The sequence below is a fragment of the Lepisma saccharinum genome, chromosome 8 (genome assembly GCF_977018435.1).
Source record: "Lepisma saccharinum chromosome 8, izLepSacc3.1, whole genome shotgun sequence".
In the NCBI taxonomy this organism is placed as follows: Eukaryota; Metazoa; Arthropoda; class Insecta; order Zygentoma; family Lepismatidae; genus Lepisma; species Lepisma saccharinum.
In genome coordinates, this window is record NC_139236.1 from 82,341,260 (window position 1) to 82,361,100 (window position 19,841).

The 19,841-nt window shown below is 35.4% G+C and overlaps 1 protein-coding gene across 3 annotated transcripts in view; it reads right to left on the minus strand.

Annotated features, from left to right (window-relative positions):
- LOC145991215 (uncharacterized) overlaps positions 1-19,841 on the minus strand; it is a 65,773-nt gene that overhangs the window by 764 nt on the left and 45,168 nt on the right. For all 3 annotated transcript variants that reach the window (XM_083127140.1, XM_083127139.1, XM_083127138.1), the window contains 11 exons: positions 18,516-18,536; positions 16,539-16,571; positions 16,067-16,105; positions 13,493-13,546; positions 10,983-11,135; positions 9,258-9,296; positions 7,730-7,786; positions 5,004-5,075; positions 2,130-2,219; positions 550-585; positions 13-72 (listed from right to left, as the gene is read on the minus strand). In XM_083127140.1, coding sequence (XP_082983266.1) covers positions 38-72; positions 550-585; positions 2,130-2,219; positions 5,004-5,075; positions 7,730-7,786; positions 9,258-9,296; positions 10,983-11,135; positions 13,493-13,546; positions 16,067-16,105; positions 16,539-16,571; positions 18,516-18,536 — 629 coding nt within the window. In that variant the 3' untranslated portion in view covers positions 13-37. The remainder of the gene's footprint in view (positions 1-12; positions 73-549; positions 586-2,129; positions 2,220-5,003; positions 5,076-7,729; positions 7,787-9,257; positions 9,297-10,982; positions 11,136-13,492; positions 13,547-16,066; positions 16,106-16,538; positions 16,572-18,515; positions 18,537-19,841) is intronic.

A 19,841-nucleotide genomic window follows, 5' to 3' on the forward strand; every position in this document is an offset into this window, starting at 1 on the left:
ACACATACTTACTCCGTATGGTATTTCTAATACGTCTTCAGTTTTTCCTCTTTGTTAACATACGTCCGCTATCTGAAGATTGAAAGTTTGATAAAATAAAATACATATAATTTCTTAAAATACTTTGTGTAGACAATTTAGAGAATAAAAAGAATCACCAGCTAATGAATATCAATCTCAAGGGTGGAAATACCCGGTGGAGCACATATTGATTCGTATTGGGACCTGTCCCGATTAGCCTATCTGTCCGTGAACTTGAAAACTTACAACCGTAATGTTTTCGTATCTTGCAATATAAACTTTCCTGTTGTTTATCTTTTACAATACAACTATGGTAACTAATGCATTAAAATATGCATTTTTCTTATACGTCATTAATTCCAACGCTATAGCTCGTTACACATAGCAACGAAGTTCTTTGAAATGCAGAGGTACTGAGAATTTTGAAAAATGTCATTTCTCTTCCAAATAGCTCTATGTTAGAAATACCTTTAATTCCTTCTATTGCAAATAATGGAATGACAAAAGTTCATAAAACATTGTACTCACAACCACCTGCTCCGAACCACCTGTTGCCGAAAGTGCCTAAAATGAACAATTATGGAAACTCTGTTTATGGCGTAGAAATGCAAAACAGGTTTTTGACTTTTAGAATTTAATTTGAATGATTTATTAATTATTGAATAATTGGCTTTGCGTGTGCAAGTAATGTTAGATAATTATTTACTTCCCTTTGATTTGTATGTTAACTGAAAAAAAAATATATATTATATACAGCGTGTTTCAAAATTATTAATCTGATTTCAAATTTTCAGAATTAAAGATCAGAGTGGTAACTTATATGTCAGGCTTAAGGAAAATTCCTCACAATTCATAACTTGACATTTATTTACACGAAGAATATAAAGGAGATAGATAAATTCGTTCATCATGTTCGTTCTCACTCTCTCCCTGCAGTAAATATGCGTTTTTTCAGCACATCCAGAGCTACAGTTGGCCTGCTATGTCACTAGATCGGATCGTCTTCTGGTACATTAAGGATGGTGTGTACTGTACATTTTGCCGTTGCCCGCAACTGTGGATGAGGTGATAAAAGTGGCATCGTAACTGCTGTGGCGTCAGAGAGAACGGGAAAGCTGGAGTGAGTATGGAACGAATTCATGTATCATTATCATGTTGTTTGTTTAACTAAATGTCACATAGAACACTTATAAAGTATGTTATGAATCCTGATGAGGTTTCCTTCAGATTGATGACTTACTTAGCATCAGGACGTTATAATCTCCAAATATTCAATCATTCGAAATCCAATTAAACAGTTTGAAACACTCTGTAATATTACACATGCAGTAGTGAATGCTACATTAGCACTTCACTACTATCATGAACGTAATTTTGTTACAATTGCTCCCAGTTAGATTGATTCTCGAGAAGAATTATCTATGTTCAAGTGAAGCGAATAATTTGAAGATAAACAATAAACTATCACTTGGACCTATTAGTCATGAGATATAACTACACAATCTTTGAGTATTACAAATTTTTACGTCCGTAAATAGCTAGCTTTTAATTCATACATATGCCTATGCATTTGTAAAATGGGAAATGTATCATCTTACTAAACCACAAACTATTATCAAATACTCACAGATAAATATTCCATTATTAAATATGTTACTGCTGCAAATATGTACTGTCATCTGTTTTAGTTTCTTAATGTCGTTTTTTTCCTGAATTTACTAAATTCAATTTCGGGTAAGTTTTTTTTCTTTTCAGAAGTTTTAGGACATGAACTGGCAAAGATGATAAAGAAAGTACTCTTTCTTTCAGGAACTATGAGAGTTACAAACATGAAATTTGATGGTCTAGTAGATTTACAAAACAGTAGCTAAACACATCTTACTAAATGATCCATGACATTCCTTGTGTTCTCTATTTAGGTATTTAGGTGGGCCGAAGGGTGGGGTTAGCTAGAACCCATCTTCACCCTCCCCCCTCGTAGTGACGACACCCCTATGTGAAATTTGAGACACTGAAGTAAAGTTCTTCAAAACGTCCCTATTTATACGAAGCTGCAAGGCGCAAGTATAAGCAAGTACGTCCATGCAAGTGAAACTTGCCGGTCTTACCTTGATCCGCAGGTAATGAGGAATCCATTTTGTCGAAATGTTGCAATTGTGGATTAAACGACGTCTCACTCCATTCTGATTGTCGATTAACTATAGATCAGAAAGTTAAATTGTATTAACTGCTAAATGTTAAAATTATAATGTTGTTTTCAAACAACATGCCTCTTGAAAACGAACATTGACAAATGTGTATAGTTTCTCGAAAAGCTACATAATTATTAACATTCATCGAAACAAAATGGAATTTTGGAGGGAGAAGAAGTGTACTTATAAAACAAGCACTATATTTGAATATTTCTAATTACAATGGGTGTTATACGAAATATATTTCGATGTTACATAAACAGATAAACGTATATTACCTGTGCTCCTTAATAAATGAAACTTCACTTTGAAGTCTTGTAATTAAAAATGACATTCCTGTTTCGATTATATAATGACAGGGTGGCTACTCAGCGGGAATTCCTTGAATTCCTGGAATTATGCGTGAATTATTGGCTCCGGGAATTATGCATGAATTCTACTTGAATTTTTCTCCGTAGACGTAAAAAATTACAACTTTTCCTAATCCAAATCCTATTCGCATTTTATGCAAATAAAAATTATTTTCGTAAACTTTTCTTAGTCTTATCAAGTTTATAACCATAGCTAGCAGGCGCCTGGAGTCGGCCCTGGGCGCCGAACTATCTAAATGAAAAATGTTGTAAAATTGATTGATTGATTTGTGATTTTAAGTCCACTTTACGCACAGAGAGGCTAATCGGGACTGGACCTACAGTTTGAAGTGGGATCCGAACTACTGTGCCGTGTGGAAAAAAATAATTGAAATCGTTTGTTCGAACACAAATTCTTTAGCACCAATTTCAACCTTTTTTTGCATAATTTACGAAGCTAATAACGTCTTTGATACTACTACTACTAAGGTAAACTGCTATAATATCGGATACCCGCCCAATATAGGATACCATCATTTCTCGGCTCGTGGGTGCTGCCGTGTCTAATAATCCACTGAACTACGTTCGTCGATTGCCGCCAATACTTCATTGTGAGTGGGAACACTGTGCACGATCGACGAAAACAGAAATTTTCAGTTTGTGAGTTTTTGGAAGCATTTCATGATCAAAGGTTTTCACATTGAAGGTAAGGAGAAAATATAGCTTACTTATATTTCATAGAAAGATGTAATATTAGAGTATGTTGATACGAGTCCTATTCGTGTAAATTTCTTTGTTTGATATTAAGGTTATATTTCCCAAGAGGTCGCGTTCGGCCTAATATCGGATAGGGAGGCCTGCCAAATATCGGATATCAAATTGGTCAACTTGACATTCTCCAATCCCAAATTGTGGCACAAAGCATGTCAAGAGCAATCTGACTCAGAAGAATCAAATCAGAGTTTGAAAATAAATTATATGTTGCTTCTAACATGAGATGTAATTTTATTTCAAATATAATGTTAATATATATATATTATATAATGTTAAATTCCTATCCGATATTAGGCATACCCGCTATCCGATATTCGGACGGCTTTTTTCGATTCCTCAAATTTGCATTGTTTTTTTATTTTGTACTATACAACAAATAATTTAACAATAAGAGAGATAAAAACATCACAAGGCAAAAGGGTACCAATAGTTCTAATTTCCGAAAATTATGAATTTCTGTTAAATTTTAGTGGGTAAATCATGGTGATTTTTTAAAAAAAGTATCCGATATTATGTCGGTTTACCCTACTACTACTACTACTAATAATAATAATAATAACAACAACAATGTTGGTCCCGGCTTGTTCGAATCCTGGCTTGGGCATGGATGTTTACGAATATCCATTCATCAATTTCATCATATCACTCATCCCCATCTTCACAAATTAGCCAAACGTGGCACAAGAAGCGAAGCAAAATAAAACAAATCAATATTAATAATAATAATAATAATTTTATAATAATATTATTATTAACATTGTAATAATAATTATTATTATTATTAGTACGTTTATCCTGGCACTTTCTCCCCGCCCGCTCAGACAAAAATTCGTGGTTGCGCCTCTGATTGTAAATAGAAAGTCAGCACCTTAAATTATATATTTTAATTATATTACGTATACCGTTTAATTTAATTATAATTTTTGGATGTTGGAATCACATAGACCCTTTATGTTATGAAGATATTTGTGTGTGGATGTTGAGAGGCGGCAATACGTAAGGTTGAAATAGAGAATATACATATCTGCTTGAATTTTTCGAAAGTTCGCCTTGAAAACCGGGAATTATACTTGAATTTTATCATGGTCCTAGACTAGCCATCCTGAGTGAGCAAATCTGCTTTCTCCAGTGTCGAAACCTTATTTGAAAACTCCGGACTGAACTAATAGGCACCCGAGCACCAACTATACTCTGTCCCGGCTATCTGGAGCAGGCGAACGAAAACAAGTCACTGCGCAAGTAGTGACGCAAGACAGCTCGACCAATGAAGACGCGAGAGGGAACGGCATTGTTCATTGACACAAATAGGAATAGAGACAATACATTTCAGAATTGATATGCAACAAATATAGTCAATTATGTCTCGGAATTTATATGAATATTCATTCCGTCCGATAGATGGCGAAGTATGTTGTTTTCACTAGCATGACTGTGACTATGCATTTTTATGTTCCGAACATTTTGTGAAAAATAAATTAAATAAAAAATATTTTAGCGTTCGTGAAACTTTTTCTGATGTTAAAATGTAAAGGCTTTCAAGTCAGAAATAGGGCATAGATTACATCTTGGCGATAGCAAAACACTGAACACCCACAATAAAGAAATAATTTTACTGTGTAATATTGTAGACAAAATCTTACAACAAGGTACATCATTTACTACTCACGTTTATTGTTAGCTGGACTGTCTGGTTGCACAAAATCCGAGTATGATGGAGGCGACTCGTTGCGATCTTCCCCTGTGAGTATAAAAAAAATCTGGACATTACATCTGGCATATGTGAATTAAAAAATAGACGAAATTTTTCAGTTTTTGTTTACACGAAATTTGCCTTAGCGAGGTTTCACACCGAAGCGACACGTGTCACTTGCTTGATTGATTGATTTGCTTTACTTCGCTTCTTGTGTCACTTGCAGCTAATTTGCGAAGATGGGGATGAATAGACACTCACAAGCATCCATGCTCAGGCCGAAATTCATAGCGCGATATGCTATAGCTCTCGCAAGTTAAGTCCCGATATGCGCAGATCGCTGCGGAGCACTTCCTATTACGTCATCCTCCCCACCACTCTTCTACGTATTGGTCTGGCCTTGAGAGTACCACTGGTGCCAACTCAGCAAAATTAAGCTAAACAAATATGACAAACTATTTTTACTATGTGGATTGACCGTGCCGGCTCATATCAGTATATCAGTGGTTCATTTGATTTAATCCGGTCTTTGAAAATGCGTGCGGTACGCGGATCGTAAACTGTAGTATTACGCACGCGCGTTAAGGTTTATAACGAAGCGAAACTTATGGGCGAATGACTTCATTTTCTGAATGCGACATCGAGCAGTGGCCTGGTTTTTTTTAAAGTCGAGTGGGGTGGGGATAATTTTGTTTATCGTACAACAATCACTACGAGAAGGCAATCTGATAACACGCTTGCCTGTGTTCTTTTTTAAAGCATTGAAATGTCCTTGCTCTTTACTCTTGGCTGCATATTTTTGAAATGCAAAAATCAAATCATGATGGGTCCAACGAAATCCACAATCTGCTCTGGAAAGCCCCTTAGAGGACAGGCCAGATAAATTGTTTACAATGTTGCAACATATTTGCGAAATCAGAAGGAGTTACATAAACTTAAGTATAATGTTGTCGAGTCCACAAGCGCCACCACGGGAGTATCTAAATGGATGGTTTCTCAAGTTTTAAAAGAATTGGATTGGATTGATTTGTTGTTTTTAGTCCATTTTATGCACAGTACGGCTAATCGGGACTGGACCTACATTTATAGTGGGATCCGAACCACTATGTGCCTCCACCGTGAATCGAATCGGGGACCCCTTGATTACAAGGCGACGACGCTACCACTGCGCCATCGGGGAGGCCAAGTTTTAAAAGAAGGAAAAGAGTCGTTGGCGAAAGGTGAGCTGAATTTCTGTACTCCGACAGGTAGAAAACAACCCAGGAAAAGGCGAATACAAATTTCGTTGAAAATCCTGAGACCATTCCGCTCCCTCCAGGTTGCAACACTGCGAACCAACGTCGCTGCGGAGAATGGAGTGGGGAAATGTGGTGAGAGATGCGCAACAGCTATTTGCAGCGTCTTTTTTAAAAACTTCAAGTTATAACCACTCCGCCACGGCGGCTAGCACGTGTCACTTGAAAAGTAATTTTTAGGGAGAAATACCGAAGGTCGTGTCGCTTCGCGCAGAAAAGTAAATGCATAATTTGAAACAAGAAAATGCATTAAAAATCTGTAGCTCAGATCAAATTTTTAATGCATCATAGAGATACAGGAGCGTGCATCAAAAAAGCATAATCTGATGAATTAAAGTACAGTTCTACATGAATAAAGAATACTCAACTTGCATCATATGATGCATTTGGAGTTACCTTTACATACAATAATTCATCAAACCATAAACCTGGTTCTTGACAAAGGACAAAAAATACACTTTAGTACATCAATCGATGCATTTCTAGTTCATCAAATATATCTGATGCATTTAGTTCTCTGTGTGTTGCGTGTTATTCGGAGAAATAAGCCGCTTTCTGAATATTGTACGTCGTGGTACCTTGGTTTGTTTGTTGCGGATGTGCAGTGAATGGTTTCTTACAAATTGTAGTTACCCTTGACGCTTGGAAAGCAACCTTGAGATATAATACAACTTTCGTGCCGGAGTGATACGACTAGCTAGCTGTCCGTGTTGCTCGGATTTGACCATTTTCTAAATAGCGTTCATCGTGCCGCTTCTGTCTGTAGATAGCGCTGCACAATGAATAATCCTTTTTACACGCTGGGACTCTTGTCGCTTGTCACTTTGGTCTAAAAGTTATTTAGGAAGATTTCACAAACGTCACGGTGTCACTCGGGACCGAACCAATCAACAGCAACATCCGCATATAACCGGCATAACACGTCACAGAAACCTGCATTGGATTGATGAAATCCTCAAGTTGCACGCGTGTCTCTCGCTGCTTCGGTGTGAAGTCTTCCTAAGATTTATGTATGCTCGAATGTGATCCACCAGAAAATCAAGCACGAAGCTCGTATCACACGGAGCCACGCTGACCGCGACAAGCGAAAACGAGTTGTTCAAACATATACTACAGCATTTGGAAAGATATCTTTGATCAATATGCAAATATTTTGAATTGACCCTCGTATACATGCAAAACATATCACATATTTATTGTTATTTGATTTACAGTAGTAAAGTAATTCAAATTTACTTCAATTACGTGGTCAAAAATATTATAATTTCAAAAGGGAAAGTTTTGAAATCTTCCCTTTACATTATAAACCATTTAACTGTAAATTTGATCAATAGAATTCTAAAACATCACTATGTCAAGAAAAGAGTAAGATATATTATTAAAAGAGTATTCGTTTAGTGTACTCACCTGCATGTGGGCCATTGTCGTTATTCTCTGACCCTGGGATGTTCATAAATCGTTGATCTTTTAAAGAAAAGATGCAATGGATAAATGTCAAGATTGTGAAAATTTATTAAAGACTGTGTGCATGTACTTTTACTACGTGTAGAGAACATTATGACGGACAACTTTTTCTCATAACACTTTCCTCGTCGAGGCTTCGTCTTGAAGCTAAAGAGCTTTCGAAATACATTTTATGTTCTGTTTGTACGCAACCACGCAGCACATATTGACACATATTTTTGTATAGAGTGTAAACAAATTTTGACAGCGTATAGAGAACATTATGACGAACACATTTTTCTCTAAACAATTTTCTAGTTGAGGTCTGGTTTCGACGCTACGAGCTCTCGAATACAATATTTCAAATGCTATAGTTCATAATAAATTACTGTATTTGCATTTTTCTTATTTAAGGCCGGTTTTATGCAACTTTTGGCTAATCACAACGATGAGAATGGATGATAATTATGTGAAATTCATGAACGGACGTGCTCAGGCTTGGATTCGAATCCGCGTTATTCGGAGACGAAATCGAAAGTAGACCACTTAATGTGTTCGAGCGAGCAAATAGAGATTGTGGTTCAGTATTAGCTGAAGATGATGCTTATGAATTCAATTTAATACATGACGATGATATTAAATTATATTTACTTACAATGTCAGGTTTGAAGTGAAATTGTGTTGCACAATCAAAACAATATTTGCACTTCGAAAGTTGTTGCAATAGAGTTATTGATTGTGCAATTAATATGCAAAATATACTTGTTACAGTATCTACTTATTCATAGATTCTAGTCTCAAAATGTATGATTAGGAAAACAGTGGCTTCTAACGTTTTACAATGAACTTTTTTGTGACTGTAGTGTGGAATTATAACACCATTAAGCCTTGTTTCCATGATTATGAAAAAATAAATATGCTAACCAAGGCAGTAATTTATTTTCTTAAAAACATAAACTAAACGTAACGTTTCAACCTTCTAGCAAGGTCTTCTTCAGACTCTGTATCACGTCTTTTGTACTTGATACAGAGTCTGAAGAAAACCTTGCTAGAAGGTTGAAACGTTACGTTTAGTTTATGTTTTTAATAAAATAAATTACTGCCTTGTTCAGCATATTTATTTTTTCATGTAGTGTGGAATCTGGAAAACAGTTCATCAGGCCGAGGACATTTTCATATTTCATATTGTTCCAAAGTAATAACCTTGATTAATGTTATCATTAGCAACTTATATCTTGAGTAGATTTCTTAATATTTAACTGCAGAATTTTGGCGAAGTTGGTATTTTATAACTTACTTTAACTGTAGGATAGTGATCCACATTTATACAAAATATGTTGTACACTTTTTTTTGCCACTTTTTTTGTGAAAATAATACTAGATGACGTTTGTGTGAAAAGTAGGGAAATGTATAAAGCCGAACATTAAAACAACGGCTTTTCCCCATGATCATTTATATCCATATTGAAAACAAATTATATGTTAAACATACCTGTATTAACTCCAGTGTCATTATCTTGTCCAGGACCATCTACGTCATTCATATGAAATATAACGCAAATATTAAATTATTATTTTCCTATGTACATGAATTTTGAAGGAATATTTTGTTTCATTCCTATTTTGAAACTTCATTCTATATAATTTGAAAGTTCCATTTCTGATCAGAGAATTATGATTACTTGTGAAAAAAAGACACTGACTTATTCAACAGTTACTTCTTCAGCATATTCAGTACGATGTAGCTTGCCCATACATTTCGTAAGAAAGTTTATGAACTTCTTGTAATTGAATTATATTCTACCATCCTCTCGTGTATTATGTTACTATTTAGGAGAAAAATGAAGGGTGAGATATATACTCACTCTGAATTTATTCTATTTAATATATTGCCATGAAACGTAATTAGCTAATATTTATAACGGCAATTTAACACCAAAACAACAAGGTGGTACAATACCTGAAATATAACATTAACAATATAATGCACGTGAGGCATGCCACACTATTCCGGTATAAAATGATGCATTTGTTTACTAAAGCTTCAATCCATACCAAACAAAAAGTCATGTTTTTGTTGTTGTAACCTCTATGGAATGATAATTCAAAGCAAACATTAGTTTCTTTTACGTTACTTTTTTTTAATGGCAGCCATTTTTACTTCATTGCTTCCCGGCACTTTTGACCATTGCAGCCAGTTCCAATTAACGTGATAACTCATCTAAGAGAAATTATAGAAATCTGAGGTAAATCCATAGTTTTCAGTACATTTCAAGTTACTTGTTATGTGTCCTATGCATTTTCTTACCATTCTAATGCAAATGACTGAAATTGAGTACCAAAAATAATCGATATTCACTTTTCAACAAAAATCAAAGTTTTTGATTTATTTTTAGCACGGTTATAATTTTTTGAGAAGGAAGATATACGTACATCCAAAATTTTAGCAGAAAACACTTGATTTCTGTCACTGTTTTTTTCTATTTCAGTTGTAAGCCTTTGAAAATGCTCGTTTTTTACGAAAAGAATCCCAAATACGTCTGTCTGGGGACCCAGAGATAACACTGTTAACTCGATAGGCCAAATGAATGAACCAACCTGTATACACCTGAAAAGTACGGAAATTATCAACATCATGACGTTCTTAAACGGAGATAGAACAACTACTTTGAATTTTTGGTAGTACTAGAGTGAAGGGAATTTATTTCTTGTGGAAACTTTCGTGTTTCGTGTTAACTGTGGGAGCAATTGTGATTGTACTTGAGTTTTTGTTGATTCTGATTGATAGGATGTAAGAATTGTCTTTTTTCATATCTACAGGCATTTGTTAGATAAATAAAAGAAAAAGATATAAACCTGTATATTGTTTGTAAACTCATATACGACGGCTAAACTTATGGTTAAGGTTTAATTACGTCTTTCAGTTATTTCTACATCTTGGGAAGACGCAGTGTAGCCAGGTTAGCCCCTTAAGTGTGGAATTTTCTAAACAAGTTGCTTCTTGAAAATGTAGGTTTTTAAGCAGAATTCTGTTAACAAAATAAACTGAAACAAAACACCAGTATTGGCCTGCATTCTTCTCCAAGTTCTCTTGCTCACTTCTGGAGAAGCAAGGTTACTTTGCCGGTGGCGTAAAGGCTCGTATAAGTACTAAGAAGTATTATTAATGCTAAAGCTATGCAATAGTGCTGATTGTTTTAATCTTCTACCTGTATACCTTTGCATATAACCTTATCCCCATCTTTATCCAGATCAGGGTGTTGCGATTCTAGACAGGTGCACCTGTTCCTCCTGCACTTTGGGAACTGCTTGCTTCTCTCTTCGCACTCTTGGTCCCTGCTGCAAAGTGCATTGTAGAAGGATCTGTAACCTGCATGCAAGATTTTTTAATGTTAATCCTTAACTTAATGGATTTTTCTATTCTCTGAATTGTGAAGAGATGTTGAAATTGTCCGAATTCAATAAATTTTCACACAAATTGAACCCTTATATATGCATAGCATATTGACGACCGTAGCATTAAATTTCGAATGTGTTTTTCAAGAAATCACTAGATCCAATAGTTATGTCAGTTCTTCGACTTTGCTCCTATTTGAAAAAACAGTCAGTAGTCTCAGGCTTCGAGTTGCGTTGTGCTTCCAGAATATTAGATTGTTTGGAGAAATCTTTAATCTTTTGTGAATAAATTGCTATCAGAAACTTGAAGATATTTTCAAAACATGGTCAAATTATTATGCTAAGAGTTATCGTTGCTCTCACACACTTTTAATTTTTTTCAAATATCATCAGTTTATATATGTAGGGACTTTGCCCTGAGGAATGTTGAAGATGTTTTCAAAATCATCAATTCATTCTGGATAATGACATTTGCTTAAAAGTTCAAAGATGATCACCACTAAATTGTCAATTTTTGTGTATGGACAGACTATGCTCTCACAAATTTTTAGGCGTTCACAAAACTCATCGTTTCTTTGTAAAGAAGTGAATGCTTTCTCAAACTTGAAAGTGTTTGTGCATAAGAATGGCACTAGATGTCAGAAACGTAGAGTTGTTTGCAAAAATGGTCAATTACACCTTTATATAATTATAATTATCAGAGGAAAAAGATGACATTATCTCTCTAAAGCATGGAGTTACTAACAGAAGTAACTAGTTATCAGTTGATTAGATTGATGGTAGATTTCAGAAGTTGGGAGTTATTTATATAAATAGTTCTTTGTGTTAGTGATATTTCGGGGGTCAGAACATACTACAGTTCATATAAATATAACTCTGTTTTGTTAACCTCGGAATCTCAGTATTGTCTGTAGATGACTGGTATTATGTCTCAGGCTTGGAGTTGTTTAGGGAAATAACAAATTTTCTTTGAGTGAGAATTATGTTAGCTTTGTAAAGCTAGAAATCCTAGAAAAAAAATCATACATTTTCACCTCGAAATCCAGGGATCCCGATTCTAACTATAAGCGCATATCCTCAGTCTTAGCCTATAGTGTACTTACTGTACAGAACCCCTAGGGGAGGTATATATAAAAGAGGATGCCTGTGCTACATGACTTGCCTACCCGAAGGTTGATTCCAATAATATCAGGAGATGAGTATAGGTGGCGCAGTTTAGTATTATGTAACATTTTCCACTCCCCAGTTGTTTCGTCTCTTTTTGGTTCAAATATCTTAAGGCTTTATTTTTAGAAACTCATATTTTTTTGTCCTCGATTAGTACAACGCACTGTGTTTAACATCCACACAGAGCTACCAGCAAAATTAACGTTTTATATAGTTTAGATTATTGGGTATTAGTTCAAAGGACAGAAGAAGTTGAAATGTAACGTGCCACACTCATTTTTCTTCATCTCCTAAGTTCCAATTTATTGGCGTTTTCATTTGTTAATATTACTCTCAGTATTTAAATTTAGAAACTATTTCTTAACCACTAAAGGATGTTTCAAAATAAACTTTTTAAAGGTGTAGGGAATTATTTTACAATATTTTCATTTAATGGCTTTAAAGAATCGGAACATTTGAAATGTTCATAAACAAATTCCGATATAATTATAATTAAGTACAATTCTGAGCAACCAGTTGTAGGTACAGCATTTTACTTATGTATTAATGATTATCAGGAACATGAAAGGATACGCATTCTCATTATTTTCCAGCCAAATTTGTACATACATCATGTACCCTTTATCGTTGCCTTTGTTACTATTTCTTGCCTAAGCAAAATAAAAATTCAGACACAGTTTGCCGAACATAGAAACTGTATATCCCAAATTAATTATTCTCGATCGACTGTAAGCACAAAGTTAATGTAAACAGTACCACGTTACTTATGAGAAGTGCTTTCCATTGTGTTGATTTAGGTGCTGTTTTGTCCATGAATGTATTGGTCGTATTTGCGCGGCATGTAAGTTCCCATAGCTTCCATATAATGCAAATACGTTGAGTGATATGAGTTTTGCATATGGGCTATGTTCCTGTGCGCAAGATTTTTGAATGGCTGGCATTGGAATAACCTTCACGGTAGCGTGGTGGTAACGACATTGATTTACGATCAATGGGTTCCGAGTTCGATACCCGGTAAAAGTTAATAGGCGTTCGGATCTAACTCAAAACTCCATGTCTTGTCCCGATAAGCATGTCTCTGCGTAAAGAGTGGTTGTTTACATTGACTTCATTTATACAGCAGACACAGAATAGATTTATATTAATGATAAACTTCCAGCTTACCTCCATGCAAAATTTTTGTGCCGCGAATCGTTGCGAAACCCGGAGACCCAGCCACTAGAAAAACAAAGAATGTGTCGTAACGTGTATGTACAGTGTGTGCGTGTGATTATGTCTCTTCGAAAAGTTACTTTTTAAAAATAACTTAATTACTCTTTCAATTAATTACTTTACCTCAAAAAGTAACTCGGTTACAGTTAACGTTACTTGAAAGAGTAATTACTTACTTTCAGTTGATTTACTCTAGTCGAGATATAAATCGTAGAAAGTGTTGCACGGTTAATTACGTCACGGACAAGATTTGTTAATAATAAATGTATATATGGAGATATTGCGTCTATGTAGAAATATTAAAACAAAAATTAAAGCCTTAAATGCAACCCTCACAAGTAATAACAGTAATTCAAGCCAGCAGTAATTTCATTCATTACTATTAAGCACAGTTAAATTACTCTCCTTACCTGAAAGAGTAAATATGTTACATTTGATTGATTGGGAGTTTTAAGTCCACTTTATGCACAATAAAGCTAATCGGGACTGGACCTACAGTTTTTTTTTAAAGTGGGATACTAACCACTATGTGCCTCCACCGGGAATCGAACCCGGGACCCCTTGATTACAAGGCGACGACGCTACCACTACGCCATTGGCAAGGCCTGAATAAATTGCCCCCCCCCCCACTTTTTCCACTTTTACCCCTGCACCATGCTAAACCTTACCTACGAGGGAAACGTAATCTGTCTTTGCGCCCCCCCCCGGCGTTTTGGCACTTTGCCCCCCCCCCTAGTTTTGGAACCCAATCGCCGCAACTGTCCTGGTGTATTGAACAGTGTTCCCGATCGATTAGCCTGCCTGAATGTAAACTCAGTGTTGCCACAATATGAAGGCCCAATTTCCCTTTCCAAGGGACAAAATTTCCCTTTTCGGACCAATTTTCCCTCCACCTAAGAAAATCATACAATAAATAATAATAAGTAGCAGTAGTAGTATTAGTAGTACAGCAGCATCAGTAGTAGTAGCAGCAGCAGTAGTTATAATTATTATTATTAGTGGTGGTGGTGGAGCAGCAGTGCATGTTCGTATGAATAAAGAATGTTAAATTTGTCACATATATGTCAGTTTCATCGCTTCTTGGCTAGATGTCCCAGGTTTGAATCCTGGTTAAGAATCCATTTAATCGTTAATCTTCATCGTTACTATTATCCGAAGGTGCATAAAATCGACGTACAATAAACTTAACAGAAATATAAAGGGAGCAGAAAAAAAATAAAACAAAAATGTGAACATGAAACTGAAACTTAACATAAACTTTAATAATGTAGAATCAAATATCTGAAAATTTCCCTGAAATTGTGATATTTTTCATCGAAATTCCCTTTTCCCTTTTGGCTAAAATATTCGGTCTAAATTTCCCTGCAAAAGGGAAATTTCCCTTCATGTGGCAACACTGTGTAAACTGTACCTAAACTTTTACAATCTACTGCATCGTTTCTCAACCTATGGCGCGCGACCCACTGCTGGGCCCTTAGGGAGCGTTTGGTGGGTCTCGAAGTCGGGCTCGAAAATTTATTTACAGTGTCTTAAAAATCTATTATATTTAAATTACTAAGACATATTTTTTTATACAATTTAAATTTAACCCATGTTGTACGTAGTCTAAACTCTACATTTCTTTTAATCGCGATCTACCATTGCACATTAGTCACATTACTTCGGTGAGTAAAAAAAAAATGTTTTCAATTTGAGCATGTATGTTTAGTTACATGTTAGACTAGAGTAAATTAGTCTTTCAAATTACATATTTACTTTTCCAAAATGAAGTATGTGCAATTTATTTAAGCAGCCGTAAAAGAGCGTTTCTTAAAGTACTCGATGTTAGCAAAAGTATGATTATAAAGTAGGTGCTCACCCCTACAAGTAATTTTGCCGACGCCCATGAAATGGGTCCCATGAAGTGTTTCCAATTTTCTTAATTGTGTTTGTTACAGCCGGCGTTAACTCAACCGTACACATATCAGACGTCATTAATATCAAGCAACCAATCAACTTGAAAACGAAAGTTTTTTTTTCATATTCAGATGAAGATACATTACTGATTCTATTGTTTTCTTCCTCTCCCTCTCTCTCTTCGTCCTGTTTTCCTCTCTCTCTCTCTCTCTCTGTGTTTATCCTTTATTTTTCTTTCTCTCTAGCCTTACTGTGCATAAATTGGACTTAAACCACGAAATCAACCAACCAATCTCTTTCTCTCTCTATCTTACTTCCTTATCTCCTTTACTCCTTTATTCTGTCATATTTCTCTCTCTCTCTCTCTCTCTCTCTCTCTCTCTCTTTGTCTTTACTATCTTATTTCTCTCTTTCTTTCCTTCGCTTTCTTTCTCTAACTTATTTTTATATTTCTTTCATTCTACATCATGTTTCTCTTGCTTTCTCTGCCTTATTTCCATTTCTTACTTTCTCTCTGAGTGCCTTACTTGTCTTTTTATGTCTCTCGTGTGTGTATTTCTTTATAACCTCCCCCTACCTCCCATTCGCTTGCAAACCCTGACACACATTTCCAAACTCTCCAATACTTACGTGGTCGTGAGTTGTACTTTTCTGGATCGAAGTCCTCGTCTGGAAATGGAATTAACATTTACTTTAGGGAGCTTCCACTGATACTACGGGACGAGGTACAAAAAACGACATTTGGCAAACAATGCCTCTATGCATACATAACATGTTAGAACCCTATTTGCGATTCTCACTGTTAACGTCCCTTCATAAATCACATCTAATTTTAATTCATTCTCATTGTCGAGATTAGCCAGGAGTGTCAGAAAAGTGACGGCGTAAAATGAAAAGATACACACTACAGCAAAATGCAGAAACTTGCAAAATATTTTAGGCCAGAAAAGTCTATTTAGGCATTTAAATTGCATCCTACTGAAAAATTACATTGTTTGGTCAAAGTTTTTTGAAATTGATAATTAACGATTAGACTGTAAATAACTAAACTTGATTAAAAAAATTCTAACAGTAGAAGAAAGCATATTGCACATTTACCAACCTGAGTCTTCTTGCGATTCCTCGCTTTCAGGTACTGTAATTAAACATGTTTCTAATTCAGATTTAGAATTTGTACAAATTCCTACTAAACGTTTAATAATTGACACATTGTATATTGTACTGCGCACCGTTATTTTGTTATTATAAGTAGTATTAGGCCTATGCTATTAATTTTTCATATTTTCTTTCCTCGTTGGCAAGCCCATCATTTTTTTTTTTTCGTTTTTCTTAGTCGACCGTTTCTTGTCTTTTTCTTCGTCAACCCAGAAGACAGAGAGGCCGTACGGCTACCCCAACCCCTGCATTCCAGCGACACCCCAGAATCCAGTATAACCAAACCCCTATAAAATTAACTAAACTTTACATTGTCATAATTTTGTTCAAATAATTAATAATCGGATCCTCTATCCATTGCATAGGCGTGATAAGTTATTATACATGGAATAATAGAGTGCAATAGCTTCAACAAAGAATTTGTACAGGAACTAAGTTAGGGGTAAATAAGGACACGAGTTGGCAGTTTTGTGTGTTGTGAAAAGAGGGGTCTCCAAGAAGTGACTTTTTTCTTCTTCTTTTTGTGCAAAATGTTAAATGGAACCATGAAAGACGGGTGACCATTGGTCCAAGGGAGGACAGAGGAGCCAGAGGGCGATAGAACTGACGAACTGATTGGCTGTTTCTTCCCTTTTTTTTAAGAAATTTTGTTGGAAGAAAAAACGTGCGTTTTTTCAAGAGAGTGTGTTTCTAGATCTGACGAGAGGAGGATTGTGAAATTGTGTTAAGTGAGGGAAGGAGAAGAACTTTCGGTGTCCTTTATGTCTTGTGGTGAAGTGGATGAAACACGAGTACAGTGGATGGGAGGACTCATCTTCCATTGAGTTGTGCTACGCCGAGAGGAGATGAGCTCATACCACCAGAACAATTTAGGATAGCTGATCCAGACACGTAAGTGAAGCCCGACTGCAGTAGTGGCAGTGGCACTTCCTACTATCGCCCCGCGTCTCCTAGACCCTCACGGACAGAGGAAATGTGAAGCTAAGCGTGTGGACCTCCAATTTATCTAGTTGAATCTGGAACGTGCACGAACTGAACTAAACTCAAAAAATTCAAATAGCTATTTAATTTGTTTTTGTTTTTGGCCAATGGGGTTTTATTTTATGTAAACAAATGGGTGGGAGAGTTGTACCTTTTTTTTATTATTTTTTTCATTTCATTATATAGAATAGATTCTCGTATAAATTGACAGCTATTTATTTTCATTGTAGACTTAGAATATCAATAGTAAATGGCAGCAACCCTTTCCCAGTGCCTGGTTGGAGTGGTAACGGAGGAGAATTAACCCTGATAGTCTCATGCTATGAAAATTCTTCACCCCTTCGCTACCGCTCTGCCCAGCACAATATATTACAGAGAAACTGGAGTAAGAGCAGAGATGAACTATCGAGAAATTCGAAAATACCTCGCAATATTTAATGTAATATGTTCAAGGGAGCATGCGTTCCTAAGTCACCGAACTACATTTAAAATAGTTACAAAACCAAGACCAAAATATTTTTCTTACTCCATGCCTTTGTTTTTTACTTTGAAATTTCACCATAATTTCATATTTTATCACACACAATTTATATGTGTACAAAGGTAATCAATATCGCCTTATAATAAATCAAAATAGTGAATATATTTTATGTTATTATTTCTATCAGAATTATTCATGAAACTGCTCAAATTGTTCATTTAAAATACGTATAACTACTTACAATTTTTCAATTTCCTTCTCCTTTTACTCGGAAACGTAGTATAAATACAAGTGAGGAAATTAATTCTTATAACTTCTTAAAGTAATAAATCCAATATTGTCTTAACATGTTCTACAATCAAAATAAATTCATTCGAGGCTTCATAAAGCCGATAATATGGATCATTCATGTAAACACATTGATAATTCATTTTTTAAATGATTATATTAAAATTGACTTACTTTCCAAAAATTCTCCGTTTTCTGTAAAATGAAATAAAATGCATTCACTACATATAGAACATTCAGTTAATCTGTGGCTTATGCTAACTTAAACTATAATTATGTTTAATTGTTAACTGAAGATTTGCAAATTTTAAATCCGGATGAATCACATGAACTCGGCTTAAAAACATGATCAATTATGACTACTAAAAATGCAGTAGTAGATGGCGGAGTTCAGTTCAGATAGAACTGTTTATTTGGAATATACTTTTATTTATTGAATTTATGTTCAGATGATATCGTAGCTTAATATTCAAAGCTATGTGCATTCGAATAAGGGATATTTTTCGTTGAGGCGGGTACTTAACAATCTGCAGACCAGCGAATTGCTGTATTGGTCTTTTGAATACACTTTTTAAATACTCTTTGAACTCATCTCTTAGTGACTACATATTATATGCTAAGTTTCGAATTTGTGTCTTGGGGTAAAACTATAAGTACAGTTAAGGTAATGCTCGAATGTAATGCGCACATATTGTTGTATAAAACAGCTAATATTGTAATAAATTTATCGGTAAAAATTTGTAACACAAACTCGTTGTTGTGTGAATGAAAACGGTGGACTACGCATTGAAAACTATAAATAAGCACACGCATTGCACCATATTGAAAGATATCTCCGATACCCGTTCAATGTTGAATCCCGTTTGCACAGTAACATGACCAAAAGTTTATATAGTGCCGTACTGGGGTCAGTCAATAGCCCCGTCTAGTTGGCTGCACTTTTTGACTCTCTCTGTACTCACGCTTTTAGTTGGTTACACGGTGCGACACCGACTCGTCTACTTCGTTGATGAGGTGTCAAGTAGTGTATTTGATGTCTGCACCGTTTGCACTTCGTTGTGTGTGTATGGTCACGTGGTGCGTGCTACCTAATCAAATGAATGTTTAAAGCAGCAGACAGACAATTGTTGAATCTTTTGAACTTGAACACCGCTATTTGTCTACTTTGTTGAACGTTATTTCCTTGCACCAGCCCATAGGCGCCGATTCCATGGGGCTTGGGGGATCGAGCCCCCCAATGTTAACGATGGAGGGGCAGAGCCACCCAAATAATTTTGCTTAAGAGGATCTAATATATTATTTTGCTTCTCTTGTAAAGTTTACTCTTAATGTGCCACATGAACTTAACTTTAAATACACATTTGAAATGTTCTAGACCATCAACTTTGGGGGGCTGAGACCGCTAAACCATCAACTTTGGGGGGCTATGACCGGAGACAGCAAAACACATGACTTATTACTATATACTAAGTATATAATTATTATTTATTATTATACATA